The sequence below is a fragment of the Hesperophylax consimilis genome, chromosome 1 (assembly GCF_061612785.1).
Source record: "Hesperophylax consimilis isolate HC1 chromosome 1, BYU_Hcon_1.0, whole genome shotgun sequence".
NCBI lineage: Eukaryota > Metazoa > Arthropoda > Insecta > Trichoptera > Limnephilidae > Hesperophylax > Hesperophylax consimilis.
This window is the reverse complement of record NC_142836.1, coordinates 37,370,987-37,381,757: the sequence shown is the minus strand read 5'-3', so window position 1 is coordinate 37,381,757 and position 10,771 is coordinate 37,370,987. Positions and strand designations below refer to the sequence as shown.

At 33.9% G+C, this 10,771-nt stretch overlaps 1 protein-coding gene across 1 annotated transcript; it reads right to left on the bottom strand.

Annotated features, from left to right (window-relative positions):
* Window positions 1-1,664: 1,664 nt before the first annotated feature.
* On the bottom strand, window positions 1,665-6,662 carry LOC149426798 (alpha-tectorin-like). Its single transcript, XM_089633304.1, has 4 exons — window positions 6,520-6,662; window positions 4,123-4,245; window positions 3,128-3,304; window positions 1,665-1,975 (listed from the first exon to the last, which is right to left on the bottom strand). Exons 2-4 carry the CDS (start codon window positions 4,238-4,240, stop codon window positions 1,797-1,799), a joined length of 474 nt encoding a protein of 157 aa, XP_089489430.1. The 5' UTR covers window positions 4,241-4,245; window positions 6,520-6,662; the 3' UTR covers window positions 1,665-1,796.
* Window positions 6,663-10,771: the final 4,109 nt, after the last annotated feature.

The following is a 10,771-nucleotide window of genomic DNA, read 5'->3' as shown; positions in this document are numbered from 1 at the left end:
ATATTGCCATTAATAAACTGAGTATGAACGATGTAAGCAGGTACAATACAAATTATTATATATTAGTGATTATTGTTAGTGTAGTGAGAATAATTTGTTTTTATATATCGTCATTTATTTATTTTATTACATTTTTTTTAAATTTAATATTTACAATTTTGAATTTTTTAAAATATTTTAGCACACTGGTACTGGACCCTTAGTTTTTTTGTTATAATTTGATGTTTATGTGAGAATCTGTCTTTAAATTTTATTTGTATTATTTATAGATATTTTTAAAATCTGTTGGTTTTCCTAAATAAATCATAGAATATTCTATTGTAAAAAGGAGTTAAATAATTATATTTAATAAAAAGATTACAAAATAAGCACTGAAAGAACTATGAAAATAGTTGCAAAGCATTGTGACGTAACTCTGTCGACATATAAAAATAAAAGTTTATGCAAAAGTTTATCGTATAAACTTTTATTTCGCCATATTGGGAGTTTTACAGAACATAGCTAAATTAATACAGCAATAAAAGGTGCACATGAAAAAGTATTAAAGATATATCGAAAGTTGTACAAAGGAGTTTTTTTAATTAAATCAAACGCTTTTAACCACGACTTTTTATTGCTTTTCACGTTGACTTGTTTCGCTTAGATAAAGCTGATTATTAGTCCCAGTTATTATTTATCTCCTGGTAAAGCTTAATCTAAGCGAAATAGGTCGATGTGAAAAAAAATAAAAACTAATTAATTGAAAATATATCTAACCACAAAGTAATTGCTTTCTCTTAAAAAATGGAGTTTGATAAGTGTATTATAGTAACATGTTTGCGTATACCCTGATATGCATTACTCGGTTTACTTGGCTGGGGTAGAAAAGCACCCGCAGCTTTCAAGCTCATGACAGCCACTTAAAAGGTAGCCGAAAGGACAAAAAAACCATTGACTTGCTGTCATTGGCTAGGAAAAGACTCGAGAGTGCATTTTCACGCCAGTCTGGAAACGGCTACCCGACATGCAAAATGAGCTTTCGTGATGAGCACCTATGTTCGGCAATCGGTGCATTCGATCAAATCATGCGAAAAAAATAATCTCATAATGTAAAACAAATTTAAAAGTTAAACTATTATCTGTATTAAAATGATTATATTTTATATGAAAGCCGAACGAAAGTCCCAACCTCTCCCTCTGGAGCCGGGGAGACGGTGGTATCCCCGATTGGGTTATGTTTCGTGACTGAAGGGGGTGGGGGGGGGGGGGGGGGGAGATGAAGAGGGGAAGGTTAAAAAGTACCTGCCTAGGTACATTTCCACTTTACATACTTTTTTTTACCAAACACCGCCAAAGGCATTTCGAGCAACTTTTCAGTTCTGAATTATGATCTTTCACCAGGGTGATACTTAGAGCAGGCATCTGCCACTCTGGAATATGCAGCCTCGCAACGTACTTACTTAATTGGGATGCCATAGACCACTAGTTCCAGACAGTTTATTCCATTTTCATTTCTTCTACTACTATACCATTGAGAGAGTAGGTACCTACATAAAAAATATTATAGAATAAACTCAGTCAGTCAGTCACATAAATGAGAATCATTTCTACAATCAACTATTTTCATAAATGTTGAAAACATATCTAAAGGATTTAAACTTTACAAGCAAAAAAAAGTAGTATCATTTTGGAGTTTTCAAATGTTTATTTTTTAATGTACTTGGGTATTTACAATTTTATGGTTTTCATCATGAAGTATTGTAACTCATCTAACTTAGGTTAATGCAAAGTTAGGTTGGGTTGTCCTAGGGTAGGCTCTAACACTTGCCAGGGCTGACACACTTGTTGGAGGTGTTGAGCACGAAGCCCTTCTTGCAGAAGCAGCCCCTGACGCACTCCGTGGTGCACACCCTGCTTCCGGGCTTGTCTCCGCAACGAGCCGGGCACTTGGAGCCGCAGTACAGGTACTGCTCGTTAGGGTCCTTGCAGGAGGTGGCTAAAGGACAAATTAAAACAAATGTTAAAATAATTTTTTCGTGGCGTGTTCTCAACACCATGTAGCAGCGAATTAGATTATTTTGAGTGGTCAGAACAGATGTCTTCATATCAAAAAGTGCAGAGTTAGGATCTCGCTCGCAACAATGTAAGGTACTTTTCTTTGTATCTTTGTCATATTTATGCTTAGGTGACTATTATTTGTTAATTTCTATTGTTCGAATTAAATCACGAAACATTGCATGTATCTTTGAAAATTATATGTAAAGATACTGGATACATTTACATTTATTCCTGAAAAAACAGGGGATCCATTCGCAATCTGGAGCACCTAATCACGAGTACCATTATTTTTATTTTATTTCAACAAATATAAAATGCACGAATAAAAGATCTAAACAAACATAATTTATGAAAATTCTTAAATATTTGAAGGTTTGTAGCACTAGGGGTGATTTGTTATCAGAGCTCACGAGATGAACCAATATATTGCTATTTATTAAACATTAGTGAGATTCCTATTCGAGTGGATTTAATTAGCAGGAAGGAATTCTCCTGCTACCTATTCAATCTTCAACATATGTACTTGTGTACTTTTAAGGTTCACCTAATATTCAATTTTTAATTTTCATACATTATTCCAAATCGAAATGAATTTATACAACATAAACTCCTGGAGTACGCAAGTAAATTTTATTTAATCAATTTGTTTTAATTGAAAAATTACTCACTTAAAACAATATGTAGTATATTTGCGACATGTTCCTGAGTGGAAGATACTCTCAGTATCGCCCTGGTGTAAGACCACAATTCAGAATTGAAACATTGCTTGAAATGGCTTTGGACGTGTTTTAATGACCAGACCTGAATAGCCATGCACTTCCCCACATTCCTCTTCCCCATCTCCTTCCCATCCAAACTACATTGGGCCTCACACCGTACAATATAACATAAGTGGGGATGCCATAGTCTGACTCGCTCCAGATGGCTTGGGCCGGTTGGGACTCTTGTGCGGTTTTACATTTAAAAAAATAAAAATTAAAAGAAAATATTGGATCATTTTGATCGGGTGCATTTCTACACTTTGCCCAATTCAAGTTTGCATCTAGTCAATTTAATAATATAGAAAAACGCTTAATGAAAAGGTACCAACCTTCCCTACGGACTTTGTTGGAGCGGCACTGGTCGGTGGGGACGCACTCTTTCCCCTTCCTGGAGTAGCCCTGGATGCAGATGCACGTCTTGCGGCACTTGTCCGCCTTCGCCCCCTCGCACACCTCCTCTTCCATGATGCAGCCTTTCTTCTCGTTGGCGCCGGAGCAAGCCTCATCTGTGAAAATGCATCGTCAAATCGTAATTATAGTCCACTAGATCTGATTCCTAATTTTGTTCGTCGAAATGTAGGAAAATTTGAAAAGAAATTGCATCTTCTTAGCATGGAAATAAAGTCAAACGGCGGGAATTGAAGGATTTGAATTTGCTGAATCTTTGCAGAAATAAATCTAACCTATATAGAGTGGGTAATTTGGAAACCTGCAATTCCATGAATATTTGATATTTTAAATCAGACTAACATATCCTAAAATTAGAAATAACTTAACTGATAAAAAAACTTCAAAGTCTAAAAGTAACTTGTATTTCAGTAATGTAGCAAACTCGCAGATAACCTACTTTACGTATGGCTCGTCGAACTATCGCATGAAACCATTAAAGTTGTTAAAACGACCTCTCGGAGTTAAAATATTGTATCTCCATGAATTATAGTTGTGAGAAAAGGGAAGAAAAAAGTTTGCCAACCTTGATTATGTCGTTAAGTCGAAATATGCCCTGACGCTAAATATATAATTAGAGGTAGTTGGTAGAGTGAACAAATTAAATAGGATGGCTTTCCTGATTCAACACTATCCTCGCTACTGGAAGAGTCGTGCTTCTTTCCGCCGTGATGCGGTGAAGATCAGACGCATGTGACCAATCTTAGTGGTAGTTAGTAGAGTGAACAAATGAACAAGAATGGCTTACCTGATTCAAAACTCTCCTTGCTACTGGAAGAGTCGCGCTACTTTCCGTCGTGATTCGGTGAAGACAAGACTCATGTCACCAATCTTAGAGGTAGTTAGTAGAGTGAACAAATGGACTAGGATGGCTTACCTGATTCAACACTCTCCTCGCTACTGGAAGAGTCGGGCTTCTTTCCGCCGTAACGCGGTGAAGACAGCACGCATGTCACCAATCCAATCAGCAAAAAACTCAGCACTAGGAAACGCATATTGGCTAGAAAACAAACAAAAAACAAAATACTTATTTTTACTGTGCAATATGATGCAACATGATAGAAACTAATAACCATATATTCCAACACCATACGTATTGGAGAAACACGGCGAGTCTTATAATAAATATTTCAGTTGCTAAAATAGTCCGATAAAGTGGAAGATCTTCCACCTCAAATACCGGTCGCATGAATAACATTTAGTCGTTTGTTTTTCCATTGCGTGTTTTGTTAATGTTATTTAAAAAAATAATTAAAGAAACGCACTAATCTATTATCAGTAATTATATGTTATAAGGCTCTTACTTATAACATGTCGACTATGGTTTGGTAAAACCCTTCAAGACACAAAATCAAAAATTTACAGGAGACAATAAAAACTAATATTTAAACATTCATAAAACAAATAGAAAATCTTGAAGTTATTTGTTTTTCGAAACTTTGATGTAAAATAATTATGCTATTCTATTTATAATCATGAGCGATTTGGGGGTTCAGTAATTTCAGCCAGGGTTTTCTCGGAATAGCCTAAAACATTGTTCGCCTAAATTAAGTATTTAGTATTAAAAATATCTTCATCAGAAAAGATTACTTTACAATGTTGAATTTTGATACTATATGATACTTTGATTCTGAATTGTATATGAAACCACTGAAAAATAACATTCACAAAAAATGTAGCTTGAAGGGTTTTACCTAAACATAATCGATGTACTGGTAATGTCGATGCGCTGGTAATGTCGATGTGCTGGTAATATCTATATGCTTGTAATGTCGATGTGCTCGTAATGTCGATGTGCTGGTAAAGTCGATGTGTTGGTCGTATTCTTTGCATTAAGAACATATGATTGTCACCCAAGAACACGTTAAGGTTAATATGAAGGAACGAGGCTGTTTTTTTCTAAGACTTTCTATACGCTAAGTTGAAGAAACACTTATATTGGTAAATCTGGGACACGATTATTACGCACATTTGATTTTAAAAACACTTTGTATCAGTTAGATCATGATGACAAACACTGTAGAAAATAGAGCCCTTGAGGTTTTTTTTTAAAGAAAATGGCATTGTACAAATAATGCAATCATTATTATTAGTTATTATTTTGTCAAAATTAAAATCTATTGTCCACTTTGCGGCCATTGCTTTTGATCTGAAAGTATTTATGTTTATTTTTTCTTTTGTTAGTTGGGTTTAATTAAAAATATTAAAAAAAACAATTTTTGTTTTATTACGTCAAAACATGGCGTTAAGAAATAAATTTCTAATTCTAATGCACTACTTTTGATTTTCGGTTAAGTATTGAAATAGTTGTTTCTCATCGTTTACTAACTGACACTAGGTGTTTTTAAATGAAATGTGTCTATTACCAGTATACCACTTTTCTGCACATTTATCAACCTACAAAGTAATAAAATACTAGAAAGAATCGAGACAAAGTTCGGTGGTTATTCTGCAACCTCTAAAGATAATGAATAAGGTTCAAAATCGAAGACAGAATTTTTATTGAACAATCATGTATAAATAGAGTAGATTTTCTTATTGCATCAACATATGAAAACGCAAAGAATATAAACGATACTTACAATGGTTTAGCCTTATTCGCTTATTTTACAGTTTAAATTAATCAGAACTATAAATGTAACTTTTTAAATGGCTTTTCACCCAAGGGAGTGTTCTAGCCAGTGTCAAGTTGAGGTGATGAGAAATGTTTGTAAATATAAGTTAAACCTTAGTACAAACAATTAATTTAATACAAGTTTAGTTACAAAAACATACATTACATGATATATCTAAAATACGCTAAACATACAAAATACAAGATATGAATTGCGGTTAGATTTTTGTGATAATTTAGAACGAAATGTTACTAAATTTTGTAAAGCAAAATTTTATTTTAGGAAGTTCGATATTTTTTACTAAAGCAGAAAAAAATATATTTAACCTCCTTATTTTTAATTTTCCTTTCTCTATGGAGATTATATATATATTTTTTATTATTTTTTATTATTTTAATATAGATCATAGTTACATTAATACATACATATTTTGCAATATATCATATTTAGGTACATAGTTGGTCATGTATACCTTATCAGAAAAGAGGTTTAATTATTTCCAGATTTTTTCCGTATAAATGCGAAATTTGTGAAAAAGTCATAGCACTCTACTAGGAATGAGTGAGAAATTAAAATTATACGATAAATACGCCAGTGAAGAATATCTTTCAGAGAAATTAAATTTGTAGAGACATAAAAAAATGTTTCAAAGATCCTACCTTTTTAAGCAAAAACGAAGCAAAGTGTATGATATTGTATTTGGCGAAGCACTGCACTAAGACTGACCGCAAAGTGAGGAAAGATACAATATATTACATTCAACGTGGTGTTATCTCTTCACACGCAAGTAGTAACTGTGAATTAAATAACCTTACAGTGTTATCATTTAGTCGCACAACCATAATATTATCAATCTAAAAATAATTGCAAATACTTGTTAACAAAAATTTTGTTATGTGACCTAGTTTATTCGGCAATATTTTTTTATGTGGGTCCCTACACTCTCAATGGTACAGTTGTAGATATCTAATATAACAAAACGGTTCCATGATACCTCAACACAGTGACAATTCAACACACTTTTAAAAAGTGAAATAAAGTCGTTAGAAACGATGAAATTCTTTTTTAACTTAACCTAACCTAACCTAATCTAAACTACATAACCCAGTTAACAAGGTTTTTGTTTCATCACTTTCCATGACTTTATATAACTTTTTAAAGATGTGATGAATTATCATTGTGATGATTTATCCAGTTAACAAATAAAAAATATCTAATTGTGCCACTGAGAAGGAATGAAAATGGAATAAACTGTCTAGAGCTAGTGGGCTATGGCATCCCAATTAAGTAGGTACGTTGCGCGGCTGCACGTTCCAGAGTGGCAGATGCCTGCTCTAAGTATCACCCTGGTGAAAGATCATAATTCAGAATTGAAAAGTTGCTCGAAATGCCTTTAGCCGTGTTTGGTAAAAGTACGTAAAGTGGAAATATACCTAGGTAGGTACTTTTCAACCTTCCCTCTTCATCTCCTCCCCCCCCATCCCCTTCAGTCTCACAACATACCCCAATCGAGGATACCACGTCTCCCCGGCTCCAGAGGGAGAATTTGAGCTTGAAGTTCGGCTTTCATTTACAATAAAATAATTTTAATACAGATAATAGATTGAAGTTTTAATTTTTTTCGAATTATTTGATTGAATTAAAAAAAAAATTAAGTTTACCACGTGGTAGTGTTCTCCCGTGTTTTTTTCACATTTTACCATTGATTTTTTAATATTATAAACAATTGATCTCACTGTTTACCAAACCGAAGTGTTGTGTACAACGTAACAAGTGCGCGGATTGGACGATTAATTATGAGCCCACTTCTCAAGGCTCCTATTGGTTGCGATTGTGCTGCGAATATGTGATACCTATTGTTTACAATCGAAACTTTCTTCAATATAAATTCAAAAACAATGTCACAATCTGAAGCTTCTGATGATGAAAATGACCTTATCCCCTTGAACTCACGAAGAATTTTAAAAGAAACTCAAAATGCCCTCAAAACTTTACAAGATACCTTGGGAAATACAAAGTGTTATTTACAGACTTGGTGGTACTGTTGGATTTCAATAATAGAACGCGTGTTCAAATATAATGTTTATTAAAAATTTAATACGGATTGACTACTTCTATCTTCTGAGCTGTCGGTTGGGAAAAGAGAGCGAGCAGATGCATCCGTCATCTTTTATACCTCGATCTGTCATCTCGCTCTTACACATTCAAAAAGCAGGCGTACCACCTAAAACCTTTCTTACATCCTCCCCTACTAAAATTGAATGCCCCTAGCTACATATAGTATACCCTATTTCTACATATTTCATATTACAATTTTATTTTATATATTTGATTTTCTAAAAAATTAACACAACATTTTTTTTTTTAAATTAACTATCTTATGCCGCGTTCTTTCTGCTTCTCTTCTCTTTGTCTCGTCGTCCGTCCACTCCTCCTCCTGGACTGCGAAGTACTCTCATCTTGGACGAAGTCTTCCCTGCCACGGGTTAGACCTGAAACATGGAGGAACAGTATTAGAGACACTTCTATTACGTAACATACCTGAGAGATTTACTTCATCCGTCGACAGTTCCATTGTGTCAGACGTACCAAATTCCGGCTTATCTCCCTCCTGCCATGAAACGTGTAATTTTTTAATCTGGTCTAAATGTCTTTTCCACACCATATAAGACTTGTTAATTTTTATGAAATATATTTTGCTACCTTTTTTTTCAACAATAACCCCAGGGACCCATAACCTATTACCCTGAGCTCTGAAATCTCTAGTCATCACTTTCTGACCTACATTCAAATCTGACTTATTCCTACCCTTATATTGTCTTTTCTGATTGACTTGACTCTGAATAACCTTTTGCATTACTTCGTGTTGTCGAGTAGAACCTGAACTATTCGTTCTCTCATCAACCTTCCTAGCAATTAGAGAGTCGAATACTGTTCTAATTTTCCTTCCCATTAATAATACAGATGGTTCACACCCTGTTGTTGCATGAACGGTATTTCTATAGTCTGTTAAAAAGTTACCTAATTTTTCTTTATACTCTGAAGGAAATCTATTATTTTTACAATTTTTTTTAAGAAAATTTTTACAGGTTTTAACAGCATTCTCAGCTTGCCCATTGCTACTCGGGTGGTTAACTGGACTAGTGATATGTTCTATCCCATTTTTCTTACAAAAATTTTCAAAATCCTCAGAACAAAAACACGTACCATTATCACTAACTAAAGTTGCTGGAAAACCAAATTGTGAAAATAATCTATGAAGTACTTCAATATTTTCTTTTGAAGACAGACTGTTTACTTCCAGACACTCGATCCACTTCGAAGAAGAGTCTATCACAACTAAAAAGTTTTTATTATGTAAGCTACCATGATCAATATGCACCCTGAACCATACTTCAGGTTTATAAGGCCATACTGCTAATGAACTCTTTTGTGATTCTGGTTTAATTTCTAAACAATCTCTACAATTTTCTGTTATTTATCCAAATCTTGATTACTTTTTGGCCACCAGACAAAGCTTTTTGCAATGCCTTTAGTCTTAAAAACCCCTAAATGAGATCTGTGTAACATCTTTAAAACTTCTTGTCTTAAAGACTCAGGAATAACAACTCTATGTTGATATAAAATACACCCATTTATCAATGACAATTCTAACCTTTTTTCCCAGAAAACTCTATTAAAATTACCATTTTGTGCCTTTTTTACTGATGCTGGCCAACCCTCGATAAGAAATTGTTTTACTTGACTTAAAATTTCGTCCTTTTCGGTCTCACTTCTTATCACGTCTAAAGACAAATTAAACCCGTTATTTTCAAAATAATTAATGTAACCAGACTCTATATTATCTTCACAGCTTACCTTTTCAATTGGACACCTGCTCAGAAAGTCTGAACAATTATTTTTCGACTTTACGTATTCAATCGTAAAATTGAAAGATCCTAAGATAACTGCATAACGCTGTAATCTTGACGCCGCAATCTTAGGAATTTCTCTATTCTGACCAAAAATTCTGACCAAAGGCTGGTTATCTACAGCTAAAATAAATTCTCTGCCGTACAAATATTGATAAAACTTCTTAATCCCAAAAATTTTAGCTGTTGCTTCAATATCCAAAATCGAATAATTCTTTTCCGCTTTATTTAAAGTTCTGCTTGCGAACCCTATTGGTCTTTCTACCCCATTTTTAAAGACGTGCATTAACGTTGCTCCGATTCCATTCATACTCCCATCCGTGACAAGTTTCACAGGAATATTCTCGTCAAAATGCGTTAAAATCCTATCCGAAGTTAATATTTTTTTTATTATCGCAAAACTGTTTTCTTGTTCCGTACCCCATTGAAACTTAACATCTTTTTTAAGTAAATCGTATAATGGTGACAATATGTTTGCCATGTTTGGAATAAAATTACGATAATAACTAACCATACCTAACAAACTTCTCAATTTATTTAAATCACTAGGCGCTGATGCGTTTAAAATGGCTTCTTTATCCCGCTGACACGGTTAAATCCCTTGTTCACTTATTTTATAACCTAAAAACTCAATAACTTTTAATCCTGATAAACAATTTGCCATTGCTTTAGCAAAAACTGCTGGCGCTGGTGACAACCCAAACACTAACCGTTTATACTGAAATAATCCCAAGTGGGTATTAATTGTTGTGAAACGTCTACACTCCTTTTTCAAAACAAACTGGTAATATGCGGATTTTAGATCAATTTTAGCAAAAACCTTGCCTCCATTCACTTTGGTCAATAATTCCTCAATTCTAGGTAACGGATACTTGTCAATTAATAACTGATTATTTACTGTGGATTTATAATCACCACATAATCTAATGCTACCATTTTTCTTGATCACCGGCACGATCGGACTCGCGAAATCACTATATTGAACTTGCTCTATAATACC

Bases quoted from the DNA above. Each gene is read 5' to 3' on its own strand.
- LOC149426798 (XM_089633304.1), bottom strand. From the start codon at position 4,240: ATGCGTTTCCTAGTGCTGAGTTTTTTGCTGATTGGATTGGTGACATGC. The intron at 3,305-4,122 runs GTAAGCCATCCT...GCATTTTCACAG, and splicing joins CGAGGAGAGTGTTGAATCAG to ATGAGGCTTGCTCCGGCGCC. The intron at 1,976-3,127 runs GTTGGTACCTTT...TTTGTCCTTTAG, and splicing joins CAACAAAGTCCGTAGGGAAG to CCACCTCCTGCAAGGACCCT.